The sequence below is a fragment of the Eleginops maclovinus genome, chromosome 19, assembly GCF_036324505.1.
Source record: "Eleginops maclovinus isolate JMC-PN-2008 ecotype Puerto Natales chromosome 19, JC_Emac_rtc_rv5, whole genome shotgun sequence".
Lineage (NCBI taxonomy): Eukaryota > Metazoa > Chordata > Actinopteri > Perciformes > Eleginopidae > Eleginops > Eleginops maclovinus.
In genome coordinates, this window is record NC_086367.1 from 13,553,712 (window position 1) to 13,576,046 (window position 22,335).

General features: G+C 40.2%; 2 protein-coding genes across 3 annotated transcripts in view; one reads left to right on the plus strand and one right to left on the minus strand.

The window, feature by feature from the left end:
- Positions 1-17: 17 nt before the first annotated feature.
- On the plus strand, positions 18-11,283 carry itpka (inositol-trisphosphate 3-kinase A). Its single transcript, XM_063908528.1, has 7 exons — positions 18-676; positions 5,601-5,697; positions 6,943-7,156; positions 8,292-8,496; positions 8,925-9,026; positions 9,325-9,396; positions 9,820-11,283. The coding sequence occupies exons 1-7, from the start codon at positions 260-262 to the stop codon at positions 10,048-10,050; spliced, it is 1,338 nt and encodes a 445-aa protein (XP_063764598.1). The 5' UTR covers positions 18-259; the 3' UTR covers positions 10,051-11,283.
- ltk (leukocyte receptor tyrosine kinase) overlaps positions 11,236-22,335 on the minus strand; it is a 51,553-nt gene continuing 40,453 nt past the window's right edge. For both annotated transcript variants that reach the window (XM_063908527.1, XM_063908526.1), the window contains exons 20-29: positions 19,927-20,113; positions 19,748-19,838; positions 19,208-19,272; positions 17,745-17,874; positions 17,556-17,653; positions 16,952-17,044; positions 16,582-16,683; positions 14,657-14,791; positions 14,134-14,224; positions 11,236-14,049 (exon numbers count right to left, since the gene is read on the minus strand). In XM_063908527.1, the coding sequence (XP_063764597.1) occupies positions 13,054-14,049; positions 14,134-14,224; positions 14,657-14,791; positions 16,582-16,683; positions 16,952-17,044; positions 17,556-17,653; positions 17,745-17,874; positions 19,208-19,272; positions 19,748-19,838; positions 19,927-20,113 (1,988 nt within the window). In that variant the 3' untranslated portion in view covers positions 11,236-13,053. The remainder of the gene's footprint in view (positions 14,050-14,133; positions 14,225-14,656; positions 14,792-16,581; positions 16,684-16,951; positions 17,045-17,555; positions 17,654-17,744; positions 17,875-19,207; positions 19,273-19,747; positions 19,839-19,926; positions 20,114-22,335) is intronic.

A 22,335-nucleotide genomic window follows, 5' to 3' on the forward strand; every position in this document is an offset into this window, starting at 1 on the left:
GCGCCGGTGCGCGCGCGTGTTTAACCGCGTAAAAGCGCGAGCCAAGCCACCAGCAGAGAGGGGTTCCCCTTTCCAACAGTACTCGCAGAGCAGAGAGGCTGACAGAGGATTTTTAACGTGTGACAACTAGGACAACAAACAACGAGGAAGTATCTCTGAGGATCGACTGAATGCATAAACTAACACTGAACTTTTGGAAAGTGAAATGACCAGATTTGAAGGTTGTGAAAAGTGAAACGGCTCCTCCTTCAGGTCTCCAATGCCCAAAGAGTGCAGGAGGAAGAGCTCCAAAGACTTCAGTCTTTCTGGGACTGGATTTACCGAAGGGTCTCGTTTAGAGCGAAGAGCAGCCGGGAAGGCATCACAGATTTGCGATGATCTCGTTCAGAGAGCCGCTCAAATCACCGAGTCGTCCGCAACCAGAGCGCCGGCTGTAATGGACTCTCCCCGGGTACCGCAGGTCACCATCACCCCGGAGGGAGGCGGCTCCTCCCGGGAGATGCAGCAGGAGGACTGGGATGATGCTGTGGACGGCACCCTGCGCAGGAAACTGTCCAACTCCTCCATCTCCTCCACAGGCTCTTCTCTGGTGGAGTCCGAAGATGATATACTCAGCGACAACGAGAGCAAAAGCAAAGGCATCATCACTTTAGAGCATCTGGGGGACTCTGGAGAGGTGAGGCAAACACATAAAGATATACCAAGACTTTAAGAGGGCCATTAATGGGGATCGCTAGTGAAAGTTTTACCAGCGAATCATGCCACTGTAGTTTATGGGTTATCCCAGTCAAAGTGTATAACATAATTCAATACATCTGTTGCCTCCTTGTACACATTAATAAAACATTTTATAGGCTAATGCATGACTAAATTAACTACAGCAAATGTCTGGAGCATCCTGGGATACGTTTATGTTAATTATTGTCATATGCACAACCAGTGTTGAAGAGAATATGCAATCACACTAAGAACTATGGTATGCTAAGATATCTCAGAAAAAGTGCATTATTTAAATATTTAATGTATATTAGCCAAAGTAATATATTTGTGTTAGAGAGATGTAATTGCAAATGAATAATCGTTGATGTTAAGTTTCACAGTTATGTAGTAAAGGAGAATTGTTTGCATGGTGGTGCAGGATCAGATGTTTACTGACTAAAGCATTTCAAATGCCATCTTTGACCTTGTGTTTATCTTTTCAAATCTGCATCCCCCTATAATTATCCAGTTACAGTAAAAAGCTGATGATTTGAAAACAGTGAAGCATAGCATCAGATAAACAGCAGTCAGCAAACTACTTCCTCTCAGAGGACGGCAGGGACCTTTGACTGCAGACGGGAGCCAATTACAGTGTTAGTATTTGTTAGCTTATGTCATAAATCCCATAAAAAAGCATGGTTTACAAGTGAGTTCAGCATTTATTTATTTTCATGCGAATTAGTCACTTCGTCCTTTCAGAAGTTATTTTTGTATCTGTTCTGCTCTTAGGTATGCTGTTTGAGATCTTGGATGTTTCAGTTGAGTCGATACTGTCCTCTTGTTGCTTAAGATTATGTGCAGTGAAAGATTAAACAACGTGAGATCCTTGCTAGAGAGAGCAGGATAATCTTTGAGGAAATGTGATTGTCCCCATTGAAATCACATTATCCCTGCTTATGTTTAATGGCTTATCAGAGCCTCTCAAATCACCTTAATGATCCCCGGTGCTGTTCAGACAACATGAAGAAGCCGCTGAGAGCCTGATGACCTTTGCTGTGAGGAAACATGACACAGTTTTGTTTACTGCAGATTATCTTAAAGGCCACATGGTACGAATTGGTATTTAGAAACATGGCTTCAATAATCACTATTTTCAAAACACAGTCATTCACTTTTTTTATCCATAACAACTTTACCTAAGTTAAATATTATGTTCAATATAGTACTTATATTATATCAAATGTTTGTTTACATTTTTAATGCAGAACTTCCTCGCATTTTGCCAGTAGTAGCCACACTTTTACCATCATTTTGAGAAAAACAAGCCAAGCACACATTAGCCTTGAGCTCTGTGCCACACAACATCTTAGACTGAAACTGCTTTTTTCAATGTATATTCCAGCTTTATTCCCCTGGTCAGTTTGTAATGGAGAGGAGGAGAACTCTGCAAATAGTTCAGCTCCTTTCAAAAACATCCTTAACAATGAATATGATATAATTTTAATTGGGAGAAGCTGTTTGTAATGAGAAACTCCCATGGGCCCGTTTGAAGTTTGGCAGAAAACTACATATTGTACGATTAAGTATGTCATAAAAAATTCTAGAAATTGTGTGGCGTGTTAAATGTCAGGTCATGTTTTGGTACTGTAATGCCTGACCTTTATCACTCTGTGTCCCTCCTTCAGCAAACAGACTAGTGTTGAAGGATCGGCCTTTACTTTAATACACACTGAGGGTGGACATTTATTTGACATTCAAGGCTTTTTTAGTTGTGGGCTGAGAAGTCTTGAGTCTTGCTGAACATCCAAACAGAGCAGTTTAATACCTAGAAACACAATTTTTTTATCTTTACGGACAAACACGTGCATTTTGTGTGATTTAGTGGGAAGTGTGATGGTAGTGAGTCACCATTGGTTTTGCACTTGCAACATAACCTGCTTTTTGTCTAAATGAGTCCATGCATGACATTCAGGTTCAGACTTTGATTGGTTGTGTGTGTGTGTTTTAATCGTGCCGCTACTTCTCTTTGCCTTCTCCATACAAGGTCTGTAGCTGTCACTTTATTTTAAACAGACTGAATACACATTGCCTGTGAAGCTTGTGTGCAAGTGTGTGAGAAAGAGTCACACTGTCCATCAAGTGAGGCTCAGTGTGAAGGTTTTCCAAATAAAACTCCATTCTGGCACTTTCAGACCTTCCACTTTTAAATGGAAATATGCTGCTTGTGACACCTCTGAACATAGGCCCTTTTTGTGCTTCTGCCCACACATCAGCCCCCCCCCCCCCCCCCCCCCCCCCCACACACACACACACACACACACACACACACACACACACACACACATAGACATATGACACATAACATAGACACATACAGTGCAGCACAAGCTACCATGTTATTGTGTAATGTGTTTTTCTGTGGTCAATAACCAGTTTATCCTTTTCACATTTAACAACGCCAACACTTCAGGAAGTCAATCACACTGTGTATCAGTACTAAGTTCACGCTTTTAAAGCAAGCATGTATTCTAGAGATAAGTACCCAATGGAGCTAAGTGCCTTTAATGGAAATGCAACGGAGAGAATTTGCTTGTGATTGCAACATAATTCATCGTATCATAATGCAGTGATTAACATCCCATTAGCATGTCAAGGTGACACTTAACGTACCATGGAAAAACAATGCTTGTCTGAGTGACTCACATTGTTGTTTTCATTTGAAATGCATTGTTGGGAGTTGGTAATGTTTGCTCTCAGTAGTGTGTGTTGGTGCTGCTCATAACTTCCCTGAAGGCAAATATTAGACAAACCCATCACAGCACACTTTTGTGGGAAATATATATTAGGTGGTGGTTAAAAGTAACTACGTACATTAACTCAGGTTCTGCACAACTCTGAAGTACTTAGAATTTATTTGAATATTCCTATTTTCTGCCATTTTGTACTTCTGCTTTACGGCATTTCAGAGGGAACTTTTGTACTTATAAAAACATGTTGTAAGCTTTACTCATTCATTACAGAATCAGAATCACAATCATGTAAAGGATTTAACCAGTGTTTCTCAACCATTTTGACCTGTGAAACCTCATACATTTGGGGCCCCTTGTGTAGTTTCAGCTGCCAATAGTGCAAGAATATTTTATATTTCCCTCAGTACATTTTTATTGATGAACTTTGCTTTATACAGTTATAAGATTAATTCCAAGTGCTGACTCGAGAATGAAACCTGTATTACTAACTGTTATCAGTACAATCTGTTGTGGTTTCTGTAATCAAGACTGGCTTGGGCAGCATGGTGTGTAACACATAAATATTGGTCTAAGAGCTGCAAGGTCTCAATGTTTACAGTGAAACTCAGAGATTCCATTGCCTCTCAGTCTGTGGATAAGAATTGAAGAGTGAACAAACTTTAATTCTTTTTTTCTATTGGTTTACGGCTTCCTATAGCTACACACAATGATTTTAAAATATTCACGAGTCTGTAACGCACTGTTAATAAGATAAGATATACATTATTGATCACAAATTGGGAATTTCTTTCATTACACTTTTCAAAAACAGAAATAAAAACTGAGCTAAATAGTATAAAACATACAAGTTGACCGTGATGATAAGAATCTTTAAAGTATCTGACAAATAAAACACTATTGAAGCCCTCATTTACAGCTAACACAATATAAAAGTAGGATATTATACAGTTAGTGTGCAAGGAAAGACATATTCAATGTAAAATGTACACAATATCTGCCATATCTGCCGTGTCATCTAACAAGCCAATAAAGTCCTGCAGCGATAAAACAACACCCTCACAGTTGGATATTATCAGTGAAATAGTAGCACCACAGTAAGTGAAGCGTATCCCCTGACATTTAACAGACTTGGTTTGCTGCTGCAGAGCTCTGTGTTTCACTTACACAAAGTCCCTGTTTCATTTCCTGTTTCAATCAGAGCACAGAATAAAATGACCTCTGCAAAGCCTCAAGATTTGATCACAACAACAAGTACTTCTTTCCCTCTCCAACGTCTAGGAGATTGTTCATGTGTATTTTCCTTATGACTAACCTTGAGATGATTGTGAAGAAATATAACACTCCTAATGTTGAAGTGTGTTTTATTTGAGATTTAGTCTGAGAGGGAATAAAGCATGCAGTTCTCCCGAAGTGTGAAAAACTACTGCGTCTCTGTGAAATATCCAAGCTGTTCCTGTGTTTTTCTGCGTGTGTGATGTTTGCATAGCAAGAGACAGAGAAAGAAGTAGAAAGCAAACATGCAATTTCTCCTAAAACAAACAACCATGGAAAAATAAACATCCCAGCCGAGGAAATATAATTTGCCATCTTTTTTTATTTTGCTTTATTCAGGATTCAGTGCATCATTTGATTTGTTGCATTCATATGACACCAAACAATTCAAGACTTTGCTGAGTGGCAATCAAGATACCAGCAGCAAGCGCAATGTCACTCATGATTATTCGGTGTTAAACGTTCAGCTTTTTCCACAGAAAATTGCAATTTGACTACAGATGACAAATGTTGCATGTTTAATTCAGTGGAAATTTTTATAACTGAAGATAAAAGCAATATAACCAGCAAATGTATATCGCTGTAAACTGATTTTAGATAGTGTATTTCTCACCACACTAAGCTGTAGATGCTGAATAGTGATGTCGAGGGCAGATTCACTGACCTAGATTGGGGGTTTCATGCAGTGGAAAATTTAGCCTTCCATCAGATTGACTTTTTATTCAAACAGTAAAGGACGGACAGCGCTCCTTCATGTTCTCAAATCATTCATGTGGAGGACACAGCATAAACCCCAAAACTGTACTCGCCGCTTTACCACTAGTCTATTTTCTTCTATTATAATTGACTTCTGTGTGATTTCTTACATGTGTTCTCCAGAGCAAGCCGTGGTGGAAGTTGAAGACGGTTGTCCACTGGCCCTTCAGTGCTTCACAGAAGAGAAAACTAAATTGGGTTCAGCTAGCCGGGCATAAAGGTACGGCTTGTTCGGATCTGTTTGGTGCTGATAAACTTCTCTGACAGCTTTAATGATAAAGAGAAAGTGCGGGTAAGAGGTTGGGCATCGTCACCACGATGGATGAAAGTACTTAATTTGAACAATATCTCCCTGCAACCAGGGTTATAATAGGTTATAATTTGTATGTTTCTTTATTGTGACATTTACATTTTTAGATTAGCTTTTAATTTGTTTTTTCAGATCCAGCTATAATGTCTGAGAATGATGTAGCTGCATTCACATGCAAGATACTTGTTTGTAAAGCTGTGTAGAAATGGCTGTAATGTTTAATATTCTCACTACCTAATTGTGTCCGATGTAAAACAGTTTGGGCAAAGCACTGTCTCCTGTTCTGCTGAGTCTGATTCTATGGTTTTATGTCACGAGAGCTGATGGAAATTCACGATGTTTCCTTTTTTCAACAGTGATCAGTGGTGGAACAAGTACTCAGATCTTGTACTTGAATTAAAGTAGAAGTACCAAAGTGTAGGAATACTCGGTTACAAGTAAAAGTCCTGCATTCAAAATGTTACTCAATTAAAAGTACTTAAGTATTGTCATAAAAGTATACAAAAAGCACAAAAAGTAGAAGTATTCATTATGCAAATTGGTATATTTCTTAATTATATATCATATGTTTTGATTATAAGTATTGATGCATTAAAGTGTTATCAAAGCTGGTAAAGGTTAGTTTTAATGACTTTGTATACTGCAGGGTAGGTTGTGAATTCACTCCAGGTGTAACTAAAGTGATTTAAGAGTTGATTATATTTCCCTTCATCAAACAAAACCTGTAAAGTAACTAAAGTTATATAAATGAATGTAGTGGAGTAAAAGTACATGATTTAGCCTCTGGATTGTAGTTAGCAATTGTAGTAGTAGCATAACATGGAGATACTCAATTAAAGTAGAAGATGGTACTTAAGTACAGTACTTGATAAAATACTGAGTTACTTCCCACCTCTGACATATTCAAACTAAAATGTTCATTCTTTTCATTTTACTAGTTATTTTAACAGGCAATTGAAGTTTAGCTTTTCTTATGGATACTGTTTTTGTTTTAGTGTTTTTCCCACTACTCATTGTTCTATTGCTTAGTTTTTACTTTAGTAATTAAAAAATTCCATTGATTTAAGAAGTATAAACTAGTCATCATGAGTCATTTCTAGCATTTCATTCCTAATGTTTGTACAGTAAAAGCCTGAAATCTTCTTTTTATCTCAGGTAACTTCAAAGCAGCAGACGAGGGCAACATCCTGAAGAAGTTCTCGGAAAACGAGAAGCAGTGTTTCGAGAAGCTAAGGGAGGACGCGCTGCTCCTGTTCGTGCCCAGGTACCACGGTGTTGTGGAAAAAGATGGAGAGTCTTTCCTTCATATGACTGACCTGCTATCAAACTTTGACCTCCCCAATGTTATGGACTGCAAGATGGGAGTAAGGTAAGGAAGTAAGGTATTCATTACATTACTTATATTAGAGATTTACACATTTATTGTATAATTATACAGTATGCTTAGTTTTTCAACCGTGAATTGGTTTTGTAGTTTATTTCTTAAAAATAATAAGCAGTATGTGCTGCCTAAAGCATGTTTGCTCTACAAGGGAACACCTGTTGTAACTGCAGGCTATATGCTTGGCTTCCTGCCGCAGCGGGCGGGGTGCCTCACTGCTTTATATTCACAGGACACAAATACACACACACACACACACACACACACACACACACACACACACACACACACACACACACACACACACACACACACACACACACACACACACACACACACACACACACACACATATCTACATATACACATACACACAGGCACATACACAAAGACACATACATACACCCACACATTCACATATGCACATGAACGTATACATGCACATGTGCAGGTCCCTGAGAACTATTTCCAGTTGACATATACACGTGCTAAACTTACATACACATTACTATACACACATGAACAAACTATCATGTTGCCTAATTAGCCTCTCCGTGCGCAAATGTTTCAAAGGCTACACACACAAACAAACACACACACAAACACACGCTAACTAAGGGTGTCCCTGGAGACTCCCTTTTCGTCAAAAACAATCACACCACATAATTGCAAAACCGCTAAGTTGCACTTATACACACTCAGACTTTCACACAGTTGAACACTGCACGCTGGAGTCTCCTCTCAGCTTCCCTCTTCAGCAGAGAGGAAGTGTAGCTCACAAACTGAAACTGAAATGCACATCTGCTTGCACATTACTGTGTTTTGAAAGAATACACAGTGTGAATGCGCTGCTGAAATTCATATACAGTATGTTGCCCTCAGCAGAGCTGTTGGTCAGCTATTGTGAATGAGTGAACATTAAAAAGGAGCTAATCTCTCTGGCTTCAAGTGCAGCAGAAGAGTTCCTTTGTAAGTTCTTGCAACTTAATAACTAAGAGTTTGAATGCAAGATAAACCCTAAAAGTAAACAAGGTTTAATATTTACATGCAGAGAACACTTTGCTAGTAGTGTTTAAACCTGCAACTCTTTCACCTGAAGGCCTCATTCCTTCTGCTGTTTCAGGACGTACTTGGAAGAGGAGCTTGTCAGAGCGCGGGAGCGGCCCAAGCAGAGAGAAGACCTGTACAGGAAAATGGTGGAGGTGGACAGTGAAGGGCCGACTCCCCAGGAACATTCGCAGTGTGGCGTCACCAAGCCTCGCTACATGCAGTGGAGGGAGAGCATGAGCTCCACCAACACCCTGGGCTTCAGGATAGAAGGCATCAAGGTAGAGGGAGGGACATGTCATTATTGGTATTAATAGGACACATTAAATACACTTAAGCAGTTGAACAAGGCCCTATAACACTAGAGTTGAACACATGAACACAAATCATTATCGTGATGTGTTTAAGCTGAAATACTTGATATTGTTTATATTAACAATGGGTTTAATGGCTATGTTTAATATGAAAAGGCTTCCTTTATGCTGGGTATGTAAATACAAGTACTGTTGAACATGTATTAAGTAATGTTTTAGCGAAGTAGTGAGGCCTGGATGATACTGCACAAGTTGTGTGAGAGTTTAACTGATGATTTGATGTTATCAAAAGCATTATTCCTGTAAATGAGATGGCAGGTTTAAAGAATGCACATACATTCAGTCCAATCAGAGGCCAAATATATTTTAATTGTGTTATATTTCTTCTTTTTTAGAAATCCGACGGCACATGTCACACTGACTTCAAGAAAACTCGATCGAAGCAGGATGTTCTCCAAGTGTTCAAGGACTTTGTCGGAGGGAACCCAGACATCATTGTACGTGTCACTTTGCCTCCGCACACTTGTATGCTGTTTATTCATGCATATAAAGACACACAATATCTTACTGTGTGTATACACAAGGCGGCCACACAGGCATTACCTGAAACACAAGCACCAATTGCAAACACACCTGTTGAGTAAGCGCTCACATCCGGGTTCTGACAAATATAAATAGTTTTTAATATTCATTACTCAGTCCTTCCCCGGGATAAGGTTGGTGAAAAGATAATGATGAATGAAAAAAGCCTTACACTGTTTGAACTCCCCTCACTGTTTTTCTCTTGAAACACAGACGTCTTACCTGAGCAGACTCAAGGAGATCCAGCAGGCCCTGAAGACGTCAGAGTTCTTCAAGCAACACGAGGTGATGACAGATCTAATAACATGATGGCAAATTAAAGCATGAAAAATAAAATATGACTTAAAACAAGTGCTGTAGGAACTAAAGCTCGACTTGAGGGATTGAACACCATCCCTTTAAAAGACTTGAATGTTGATGATGTAGCTCTGTCTTTACATCGTCAAAAATACGTTCAGCTAACCAGTCAACTCTTTATTTACTGCATATGTGTTTGTCTTATATCAGCACTGTGCATTTGCTATTGTCACAATTTAAGGACAAACAAAAGATGTCTGATTGTCATCTCTAAGGTTTAGCTTTACTGTGAATAAAGAACTAATTGACAAAAAAAAGACCAAACTGTTATTTTTTCCCTCATCAGAATGAACGGTCCAATAGAAGTGGGAAAATGAAAGGCTAATATGAAAATTGTCTTGTTTTTCATAGGTCATTGGCAGCTCTCTCCTCTTTATCCACGACCGCACGGGCAATGCACAGGTGTGGATGATTGACTTTGGGAAGACGACAGTGCTACCGGAGGGCCAGACGTTAAATCATGACATTCCCTGGCAGGAAGGCAACCGGGAGGACGGATACCTGTGGGGGCTGCAAAACCTGCTTGACACTCTGGAGTCAGTCAGAAATGAAGATTCCCTCAGCTCAGTTACTAAGGACTGAATCTGTCAGTGACCTGTGACTGATGTGTGAGAGGAATTCAAACTAACGGACAACAAAAAGAGCCTCTTAGGGAGGTTTCATACATGATTTGCTTTGACTGCGGGATGATAAATGTTAAAAGACAGAGCATTGCATAACTTTTATAAATCCACTGACAGAAAAGACACGATTAACAGAGAGGAGCAGAGAATGTGTCACTAGTTACTGAAAAATTGAGCAAATGTACTGACACTAACTTCCTACAAAATGAACAGAAGTGAAAGTGTAGGGATATGCATTTCAGTTACAGGGTGACGCGTGAAACACGACTCCAAAACAAAGAGTAGGTGAGAGAAGTCATAATCCCCCTTATTACCATCCATCCCTCAGTCATGATGTTACATCTGCAAGTGTGACATTAAAGGGAAATACTGTGTGGTGTGAAACTCACAGATACACAACTACAATAATAAAGTACTGCATACTGTATGATGATTAGTTTGAACTGTTCTAACAAACTCTTTTACTGTGTATCAATTTATATTTCTTTCACTGATTCAATTCCTGTAATCAAACTTGTAATCTTGTAATTTCCTTCCTTGGTTTTCGCGCAAAGTTGTGCAACTGTAAAGAATGAAAAGGTATATCAAATTAAAAAGGGCAAATACTCCATCCATCCATCTTCTACTGCTTATCCGAGTCTGGTCACAGAAGAAGCAGTTCCAGTAGAGGGCCCCAAACTTCCCTTTCCCTGGCCACAACAACCAGCTCTGACTTGGGGATCCCAAGGCGCTCCCAGGCCAGCGTAGAGATAAGAAAACCCATTTTGGCCACTTGTATCCACAATCTCGTTTTTTTTGGTCATGACCCATCCTTCATGACCAAAAGTGAGGATAGGAACGAAGGGCAAATTCTGTTAGTTCTTATTCTCAATGGTAGAACGCTATTGTGTTATCTTAGTATGTTAGGAGTGAGCTCACATTGCGTAACTGATCAAACTCACACACACACAAGATCAATATATGTTGATTTATTAGGGGCACAGTTAGAGGAATTAGAAGAAAGTTTGAAATACAGTGTTTTGCATAGGACATCTTTGCATTTTTGGTTGAGGCATAACACCCTCAGCTACTTAAAGAATACAGAAGAAAAAACATTCTGAATAAGTGTGAAATAAAATGCACCCGGCCAAGAATATACAAGACGCAGATGGATTTGTCTTTATCTGTAAAATAAATCACATATAAATCACTATTTCGAAATGGTGTTCAATCGTGTTGAAAATGATTCTTTAGAAAAACATGGCAAGTCTTCTGGTGAGTCGCCTTTTCTAATATAAGTGGAATAAAGAGCAACGAGAATATTTCTCACTAATCAGTAGGCCTGAGCATAAACACATACAGTACGCCTTAAACACCCTTGTAATGTAACCATTCAATCAAAATACTAAAAAATAAATGTCAAGCCTCAAAATAAAAACACGTATCAACACAATCGATTAAATAAGAATAACTGGAAACATAAATACTGAGTAATCTTTGAATAATAGTATGAACTGACATACCCACAGCAGCAAGTATACCTCCCCCTGCTGAGTAAACATAGGTACTACCAGCACTACATCAGCAGATGCAGTGTAGCAGTGTTTAATGGCAGTGATCAACTACAAATACAGATCCATCATTAACATAAGTGAAGAAAAATAAAAACACAGCTACAAATGCAAATGGGTTAGTCCAGTGTACGAAGTGAGTACAAAAATATCTCCACAGCTGCATGGTCATCACATTCTACACGCTTATACATTTATGAGACCTGCGGTCCAAGTAAATATGTGGACATGGGGAAAGAGACAATAAAAAATACATTTCTCAGTGAAAGCTCCACTTCATCATAGAATATACAGGAAGCAAGTCACCATTCAACACAAACTATTTTAAAACTGTAAGGCGATTTGTTTTACGGAAAATATGCTGTTTCGCTTTCTTGCTAAAGAGTAGGATGAGAGAATAGAAACCAGTTCACAGCAGCTTCTAGTTACAGCTATGGTAAGCTTAGCGTAAATACTAGGGAACTGGAAAACAGCCACCTGTGAAATATCTGCTCGCTTCTCTAAAGCTCACCAATAAAACATGATATCTTGATGGTTTAATCCGAACACTATCCCAAATGTTAAGTAGTTTAAGTGCATGATGTCTGGGTCGGAAGCATTGACATTTTTAGATTCTTATCTTAAATGTGAAGTTTCTTTACCTAAATCACCTCCATGGGACACTCGGCATACTCCCTTCTGCTGTGGAAACGCCTAGTAAGTAAACCTTGTGTTGAGAGAAAACAGCAGTGACGTGTTATTGCAATATGCTTGAAGTATGTGTTTTCACATTGTGTAGGAGTGAAGAAAATCAGAAACACAGAAGTGTACCACATTGTATCGAAGTATGCATACAATTTATGCATACAACTAACTAATAATGAAACTGTTATAGTAATTAGAGCCTTTTCTGAATAAGAAACTTTTGGAATGAAAGATTCTCAAACAAAAACACATGTTCGGCAATTCTCTTCCCAATGGCTCAATATTTTTGGCGGTTACGGTCCTACTGTACAATGATTACTACAAATTCAAACAAATGGTTTACAATAATGCAACATTTACTACTGCAAAAGCTCTCATGATAAAACTGAAACATAAAAAGGTAGAAAAGGAGTCCAACTACAGCATTTAATGTGGACAAGAAAAAGCGCAGGGCTGCTTGTTGTCCAGTGTTTCAGCTACCAGAGGCCCAGGAAGGTGCTCTGAGTCCAGCGTTGGCTCTCTGTGTCACAGAGGCATATTTATGTTTTCCAGCATTCCCAGAGCTCTAATAATTCGATGTTGTGGCTCTCGGACTGTGACAGATCCCTCGTGGTCATGCTTTTTTGTTCCAGAAACCCAAAACTGTAGTCTCAGCTGGTGAGAAAATGCGCTTGGGGGGACATCTCATTTTTGTATCAATCTAAATCCCTGTAACAGAACGCGTTTTTTTAGATAGGGGTGACGCTGAGGTCTTCAGACAAAGAGAAGCCTGAGTCTCGATCACGTGTTGGTTTCTCAGCCTTGGTGTGTCTCCTCACGTCCTCATGTCCGTAGCTGGCGTGGCGCTTCAGCAGCAGCTTAGGCATGCAGGATGAGGAGGAGGGGAGGCCCAACGCCAGGGCCAGGCTCGTCCCTGAGGAGACACTGGGGGCAGAGCTGGTGTTTGTGATGGCTTCTGGGGCTTTGAGCTTCACCAGGGGTAAGCTCTCCGCCTCGTAGCTTTGCTCATCGTAGGCATAGTTGACGTTGCCACAGGGGAAACTTTGAAGCTTAGCTAGATCCATCCTAGCTTTGGTGGTGCCACCAGTTGGGGTCTTATGGGAGGATGTGCTCGGAGTCGCTTGAGCCTGGCAGGACGGGGACGGTGTTGAGGAAGGACTGAGGTCACACGCAGCCTCGTTGCTCTCCAAGGCCTGAGAGTTGGCGGAAGCGGAGCTGGAGAGTGGCATTGACTGAGTGTGAGCAAGTGTTTTCTTCGCACGGAAGTTTTCCAGCACCCAGGATCCATATGTGGGGTTCCACAGGTTCTTCGTCTTGTTCTTCAGCCTCTGGCTCCCTGAGGACGAGCTGTTTCTGGAGCAAGGTAAGTGGTGAGGAGGCTCGGGGTGGAGCCAGTGGCCTCCTGCCGACAAACCAAGGGCAGGTACAGGCTCGGCCCAGGATGGCTCCAGAGCCTCACGGCAGGACGTCACTTCATGGTGGACTGGCTGGGTTCTCTGGAGGAGCAGACGGGGTTTGGTAGGCTGTGGTGGAAGAGGGGCTGCACCCAGGCCCAGAGAGGAAAGACTCAGCTGGGGAGAGGGAGCCTGGGATACAGGATGGGACACCAGGAGGGGAGTGAGGCTGGAGGAGATGTGGTCAGAGGGACGGATTATTGTGCTGCTGTCGTCCTCTGATGTAGGGGAGTATTCCACTGGTAGGGGGGTGTTGATCACATCTGGGTCCTGATAGAGCAGCGGAAGGGAAAGGTTATTAAGAAATGAAACAAAATGAAGGAAAAAGGAGAATGTATTTTTGATACAGCAAACCTGAGAGCAGTAGTTAATTCTCTCCAGGATGGTGGAGAAGTTGGGCCGGTGCTCGGGGCAGTGCTGCCAACACTGGGTCATGACCCGATAGCTACAAAAACAGCAAAAAAACAACAACAATTTACTAAGTGCTTGGCAATATATGAAAAAAACAAGAGAAATAGATTAACTATAAAACAAATGATAAATAACATGAATAAATACAAACGGTGGTTAGTATGTTAATCTCATAAAACTGTGTTAAAGAAATGTTTATATAAACGAAGAAATCCAACTATCTGCTTAAGATTTGATCAAAGATATTCTTGACATTTTGACTTTATTCTCAACATTTGCTAAATGTAAACAACATTCCTGGTCTTTTACTCTTTTTTACTTCTGAGATAAGAAGCAGAGAAAAAGTTCAGGAAGTTGAATCAATTCCCTGTCAAAGGTGCTAGAACCTGTGCCTCTGCCACTAGATGTGACCTGATTTAACTGACATCCAGGCTCCTCTCTTTAGAGTGTTTCCCTCAGCACTCACACAGGCCCCGGGCAGCTCTTGGGAGGATCCATCCGGCCTCCGCTGGTGACAAACTCCAGCACCTCCTGGTTGGTCTTACAGGGATAGGGCATGTAACCCAGAGAGAGGATCTCCCACAGCAGCACTCCAAATGACCTGCAGGGGGAGAGACAGACCAGCATCTCAGCTCAGTCAGTCTGACTGGCTTTCACATGTTGTCCTCCTCAGACCGAGGATATCAGCATGTATTCAAACATTGGTGAGAAGCAATTGTTGTATCTTCCTCCAAGGTTTAAGTGTGTTTTTATTTTTAAAAGATTGATGTTTGTTGGCTATACTATCATAGGGGCAGGGTCCCAAGTTCTGAACCATCAGCAGTTAATGTCTGAAATGTTTTCAAACAGTAGGGTCGAACCAAAGTGCTTTCCGATCAAAACATCGGAAAGCACTTCCAGGAACTTTCTGTTTTTATCATTTGTGAAAAAAGTAGTAGTAATTTTAGGTAAATGGAATTTATTAGGCTGGACAATTTCCTTTTTACAAAATCAACTCAGCCTTTCATAAATGTTTTTAATAACTAAAATGTTTATAAAGTATATATATTAATCAGGCGCCGTTAGAACATCTCAGATGGTGAACTGGAAGAAACCACACAAGCCCGCACTCTATAATGTTCTACTGTACAGTAGGTCATATTAAGGGAAAACAGAAGTACCACTTGGATTACATGAAAATCATAACTTTATCACAAAAATAGAAAAACCCTTAAATTATATTTATAAAATGTCTTACATGTTTTTCTTTTCTTACATTGCATATGTATGCACTCGTTTGATCATCAATTTGAGTTCCTCAACACCAAACATTTCAGTGTACTCTTTTTGGAGATTTTCTCATCATAATATATTTGGTCTTATGGAACCATTTTTCCCCTCAATAAATATTTAATTTGTGGCCCAAGACTAAATATGATCTGATATCCGATTAAAGTCTTGCAAAAAAGAAAAAGATATATATCTATATATAGCAGTTATAGAGTTAGCTTAGGCCTTGTAACAAATTCACTAGCACATGGTATGACTTGCCTTCAAGAGATTATATCTGCACTTTCCTTGTTGTTCGGAGTTTGATTCTCTTTGTTTTGTGCACTTATCATAAGTCGGTTTGGATATAAGCGCAAGCCAAATCAAATCTTATGTGATGCAATATAATAATCACAAAACAAAACCACAATTGTACTTAGACACGCTGAGAACACTTATACCGTATCAAATTCAAACCCTCAGGTTGCAGACATAAAAGCAGGAATGTGCCAGTGTTTCACTTCTCTGTGGTAAACAAACTATCCTGAAAATATTCCAACCACAAAGTTTGACTCCAAGTTTTATGGACTGCTGTATAAATCTGCCGCATCCACACAACAATTCTGCTTACAACTACAAGGTTCAGACTTTATCTGTAAACAAACATTTGTTCCACCTTTTAAAAGTGAAACTTGGCATTGTTTGGCACATGTTAAATATTTGAATTATTTTGTCAAAAGTAGTTTGAACGCTTCCCCCCACTGTGCTCTTTGTTCACTTCTGTGTCCTGAATACAGATGCTCCTTCTCTAGTAAAGATACTCACTCAAGAAAACTGCGCACACGTCTTTGTACAACTGAGTGGTTTTGTTTAGCAGGACAATTATTTCAATCTTTGTTTTTTTGTGTATCGCTGATTGCACAGAAGCTTTTAAATCAGCTGCAATTAGGCACTGGGATAATTGTCAGAACAATGTGGCTCCTTGACAAGGTTAGAAAGGAAAGTCAATACAAATCGGCTTCATCTGGTTTAAGTTGTTTGAATTGTGTATTTGAAGTGAAAGCAATTAGCCAGAAGGAAAATGCCATTGAAAACAATTTCTCTTCCTGACTTCTTTTTATAAAATGTATTAAGTATCCATACCATGTATCAGTCTTGCAGGTGAAGATTCCCTCCATGAAGGCCTCCGGTGGCATCCATTTAACCGGCAGCATTGCACGACCACCTTTCCTGTAATAGCTGGCTCTGTGGAAAAGGCAAAAAAATCTGATTTAGGAATGTCCATTTATCATCTGTTTAGAAGACAGGGTAAATACCACAGGGCCATGAACTCTGTAAGTACATTTTGAATCTGGCCCCGCAGAGGATAATTAGATAGCTTTTCAACCGGTCCTCCATTTGCTACATCAGCCAAGTGCTGCCCAGACTCCTGCCTCCATCATCGTAAGTCATCCTGTGTGCTTTTATGCAGACTGCCATGCAGTGTGTGACGATGCAAATTCTGCTTACAAACCTGTATATGTCTCGTGCCATGCCAAAGTCTCCGATTTTAGCCACTCGGTCTGGTCCAGGGCAGGTAAGCAGGCAATTTCTCGCAGCAATGTCTCTGAAAACAGAATCTGTTAGTAACTGTGTCTTCATGATGGCACTTAACTCTCAAACTCATATCCATTTTTCTACAATAGATTAGGCTCATGGGTTATTTTGTCGTTAAAGTTGTTTTAAAAGGAAACCACCTTTTTTTTTAAAGAGATTTGAATACAGATGAACATGAAACAATTCTCATATTTGTTCACATTTATTTAAAAGCTGCACTGTTTCCTGCAATGTTGACTATTATAGCTTACAGAAAGCAAGGTCACGAAATGTAAATCGTTTGGCTGATTATGCAATAGTCCGTCCAAATAAATAAATATGTAAACATGTCGTAATTTTCTTAATATTGATTTTATTATCAGGTTAAAAAGCAATACATTCCTGGTTTTAAAAAACCCAGCAAGATCCAATGCTGTAATGCTCTTTCACGTGTTTTTGTTGAAGTAGAATGGACATTCTAAAAGCTTCTAACATTTGTATGTCTTTGTTGTTTAATCTGATCATTCAGTGTGGATCTGAACCTGTGTATGAAGTGATTCTCCTCCAGGTAGCGACAGCCGAAGGCGATGTCTCGGGCCATCTGCAGCAGCTCCCGCATGGTGAGATAAGAAGTCTGGCCCTGGATATAGCACAGCTCAGTTTAGCGTACAACACAAACACACACCTCACACACACACACACAGAAAAAGGAGGGTGTAGTTTAGACATACAGCTCGTGGCCTGTTCTGTCTCAGGAAGCTCTTCATGTCTCCTCCGGTCATCAGCTCCAGCAGGATGAAGCGTGGCAGGATGTTCAGACTGACACCGATGCAGCGCACAATGTTGTCATGGCTGAACTTGCTGCATGGACCAACAGTAAAAACCCTTGGGTTAGCAGGGCAGCAGTTGTGTGTGTTCGACATATCAAATGTGCAGTGTGTTTGCACGCTTTATATACTGGCAGGAGAAAGAAAAAGGCATGGCAACGTAGAGTAGAGAAAGAGAAGACAGGTGCTGGTACTTTGTGATCCTAAGGTATATCTGAAAACTGTGCTGGACTATGCTGCACACCTGGGGACCTCAGCCTAACATTTGAAGTCTAAAAGGCACCACACTACATTTTTAATAAGTAGTAAAATCAATGAATTTTTATTTCTAATAAATAAAATGGAAGCTTTAACCAGTCCGAATGAACATCGTGGGGGACAGAACTTTTAGCATGGATTAGATTAGAAAATAGTTATTAAAAACTCAACTTTTCTGCATGCTCAGTTAGAAATATTCACTCCGATTGCTGGAGGCCATTTCAAGCAGTGTGATAATGTAAAAATGGACTTATATCTTTATGCTGACAGTCCTCATCAGTTCCTTTTTTTTTATTATGGTGATATCTTTTTCACACTTTTGGACGGATGATAAAGCTTATGGACCACACAGCAAACTTAAGAGTCTAACCATAAAAGCTATACTTTCTGCTCAATGCTCTCATTTGGAGGTTCATGTGAGGGATAACACGATCAAAATACTAGCACACAGATTTGAAAATAGAGAGAAAAGGATGCTTGTTTAAATCTACATACATAACTCCTGTTATGGCCCCAAAACAGGGACTTTTTCTCCCGATCTGTTTTTGCACACTTGTCAAAACTAATCCTGACCTAATAAATTCCTTGTGTGCGATCCAAATCCAACTTTTAATAATGGCTTTATATATTTTTCATTAACTTCTGTAAGTATGTGATAATAAACTGTGATCTCAGCTCTACTACTCGATTCCAAATAAAGAACTCTTATTTGTTCTTGATCGACTCGTCTTTCTAAAACATCAATAAAGAATCTAATAAAGCAAAAATGCCCCACAGATGTTAGGGAATAAGACTCGTTATTGGTACTTACCTATAAAAACCACACAGGTTATACATTTATGTGATCTGTTTTATAGTTTATTTCCTGAGAAATAAAAATCCCTGCAGACACGATTGACCTTTCTTTACTTGGCCTGTGTTCTGTACTATAGTAGTGGTTTTATTTGAAGGGAGTCAAGTTTCTCATCTTGCCTCAGGTGTTATCTCCTGTTACTCAAAAGCCAGCTGCTGTCTGATGATGTGAGTGCACTGCTGCTTCACACATGTCAGGTGTGCTTTGAAAAAAAGGTTGCAGTGAGTGAATCAATGTGTGAAGTGAATGGAAGCACCTCATAATCAGAGCCTCCATCAGGAAATCCATTTCATCCTGTTCAGAGCAGATTTCTGGGAGAGTCTGTGGAGTAGAAGGAATCATAGAGGGACGTGTTAGTGAGTGTGCCATGGTCCAGAGGTAGAGAAAATCATTACACCAAATCAGCAGACCTTTGTGCGGCTCACTCAGTTAGAACCTTGTGTGAGTTTTAAGCCAAGCGATCAGAGGGCATTGACCAACTTTCTTTTCAGTTATAAATGAATCTCTGGAGGTCGTACAGTATCTGATTTCATTTTTACATAAACTACCATTACACCCGTTCACATTATGTTGGTAAAACAAATAACCCTTCTCTAAATAAACACATTACAAAAACCTTGTCTTTTGAAATCATTCACCCGCATGTGACCTTTAGATCCGAGAGGCAGGAGCCCCCCTGTGCGAAGTTGTTTATTTGATTATTATATAATGAAAGTTACTCCTGCTGAGGTGCTATCATCTGACATTTAGGTGCAACTTGTGCTCATGTGTCTTACGGAGTGGAGTGTGCACTGACCTTTATGGCCACCTGCATGGGGCCGTTATCGCCACTAATCCCTAGGACTTGTCCTTCATAGACTTCCCCAAATGCACCGTGGCCGAGAGCCCTGAAAAAAGAAGGTGAAAAACACAACAGTGATACATGAGTACAGGGTTTATCCTGACATTTTAATATGGTGTGTAATTTAGCTTTACCTGAGGAGTGTTATGTTCTTGCGCGGTACTTCCTTCAGTTCATTGAGTGAGGCGGCCTTCCCTGCAAAGCAGTAGTTGGGGTTGTAGTCCGTCATGATGGTGGAGGAGCGGATCTTGCTCAGCTTGTACTCTGGACTCTGCAGACGCCCCCTCACTGCGTGCAGGTCGTTCTTCCTGCGGTACCACACTAAAGACAACGACAAGACAACCAGCTACCTTTACTTCAAAGTCTGAGAAGGTTTTTTTTTAAATCACTAACTGGACCCCACACTTGCATGTAAGTTGTAGAAGCAACTTATCTGATCTGCTAACGTTAGGAGCAGTAACACAAGGAGGGGTCAAGCCGCATTTCATGATGCTTATCGATGTAAAAACAACATTCTTAGAAACTGTTATTAAAAAAAATAGTTGGTTCACAGACAGCTTTGACAATTGATTTGCCCCTTTAAGAAGTCGAATCCGTCCACACCCAAACACATTGTTGTGCGGGATGCATGTGGGATGTCCTCTCCTTGGTTACTGCTCCTAGACTGTCTGTGCCAGTGAGTTTGGACTCACCCGCCGTGGAGGCAGACCACGTCCCCGATGCAGGTTGGTAGTCTGCCAGGGAGGGGGCGTTGTGTGCAGGTAAGAGATGCCGTCGAGCCATCGCCCGGTGCAGATGCTAGGGACTCGGGATGGGGGGGTTGGGAAGATTGGGAGGGGTGGTTTGAGGAGGAAAAGGAGGAGTAGGAAGAGGAGGTGGAGGGGAAGGAGGAGCAGATGGGGCGCCTAGGGAACAGACTACCTCCCTGCATGGGGGAGAGCTCAGGTGAAGAGACACTGTTAACCTGAAGGGTGTGTGTACTGTAGGTGTGCTTTTTGCAACGCAAAGCAAGCTGTATTTAAATGCAAAAGGTTTCCATTTTTTGTTTTAGTATTTAATTTATTCACTTGCAAATTCACACATTTACACACAGTGCAGCTAGTGAGGAAGTCACATTTGTTCATTTTGCATAATTAAAAAGATTTACATAGGAATCTGCTAAGATAGCACTTTGTCTGTAATTATAAGATGTTATGCAGCTAACAGCTCTTTGTTCTTGAATGGTTATAATTAACAAAACAACACCCCTTTCTGCAATTAATATGTCTGATATATTGATTACACAGAGTAAATCCATGTGTGACTCAAACATGTTGTACTTCAGTTTGACTTACTAACACCCCCACATGTTTTCTGTACATTCCTCTTCAATACTAGTCTTTATCTGAATAAACCATTCATCTCACGACTGATTCGCCATCCTCACTGGTCCTCACCCTGCTTACACTTCAAAGTTCTCCATTCCCCATTTCAGTGCCATGTAAAGATGTATCTCACAAAAAGTTGTTTTGAACAACAATTTCATCACATATTCCCAACATTCATTAATCTGGTAACCTCGTATTCTACCGTTGTGTAGGAACCAAAAAGGTTTTCTGTTCCTGTGCAGTTTACACATTTCTATTTGCATCCACTACAAAAACAAAACATATTATTGTCTGCCACTAGAATGTATGTCATTAATGTGGAGCTTATATACAAAAATATCCACAACACACATCTGTTGGATAAACAGCACTATGTGATCACACATGATGTTTTCTGTATAGTAAAGGAAAAGCATGGTTTTCCAAAATAAGCATGGTTCCTCTGGGAAGGATGACTGTGAGGTCAGTACATTTCCTGTCTGTGTAATATGCAGATTTATTTTCCTCTCCTGTGTTCAGAAAATTGTTGCTCCAGGTATAAATTCACCAGAACAATTCTCACTTGAACCATTAGGAATCTTCCCTTAAGGTCATTAAATATCAAAAATAGATTTTTTTTGCCCCCGGGTCGTCAAGATATTTTCCTTTTGGATTTGTTTGAAAAACTGACATGAGCTTGCTCTGGTCAAGCAAAAATCTCCATATTGCTCGATTTATTCATTTGACTAATTATATATTCATCATTTTCCATACAGAAGTTTTAAATATATTATTTCAGTCAAAAAACCAAGCTGTTTGCTGTGCCTGGTTGTCTCACCAGACAGCGTAAACCCCCGGAGAGCTGGAAGTGTGATTGATATTTTACAGTAAGCTAGCACTGTGCAGATTTCTCCGGAGGCTCTTTGACAAAGTTTAGATCCACCAAAACCGAGTGTGGGAACGAAAGAGCGACTATGGCTGAGTTTCACTCAATATTCAGCACTTTCCCTAAGGTTAGCAAAAGACGAGGGTGAGAGAATGTGCCATACGAAAACATCAGAACTGGGTGGAGGATTAATGGATGGTCCGAAATATCAGGCTTCCCTTCCTAATTACCGGCAGCTGATGGATGTCGAAAAGGTTGACAAATGTGCAAAAAATATCCCTCACCGTCCTATATTATAGCACATGACTGCA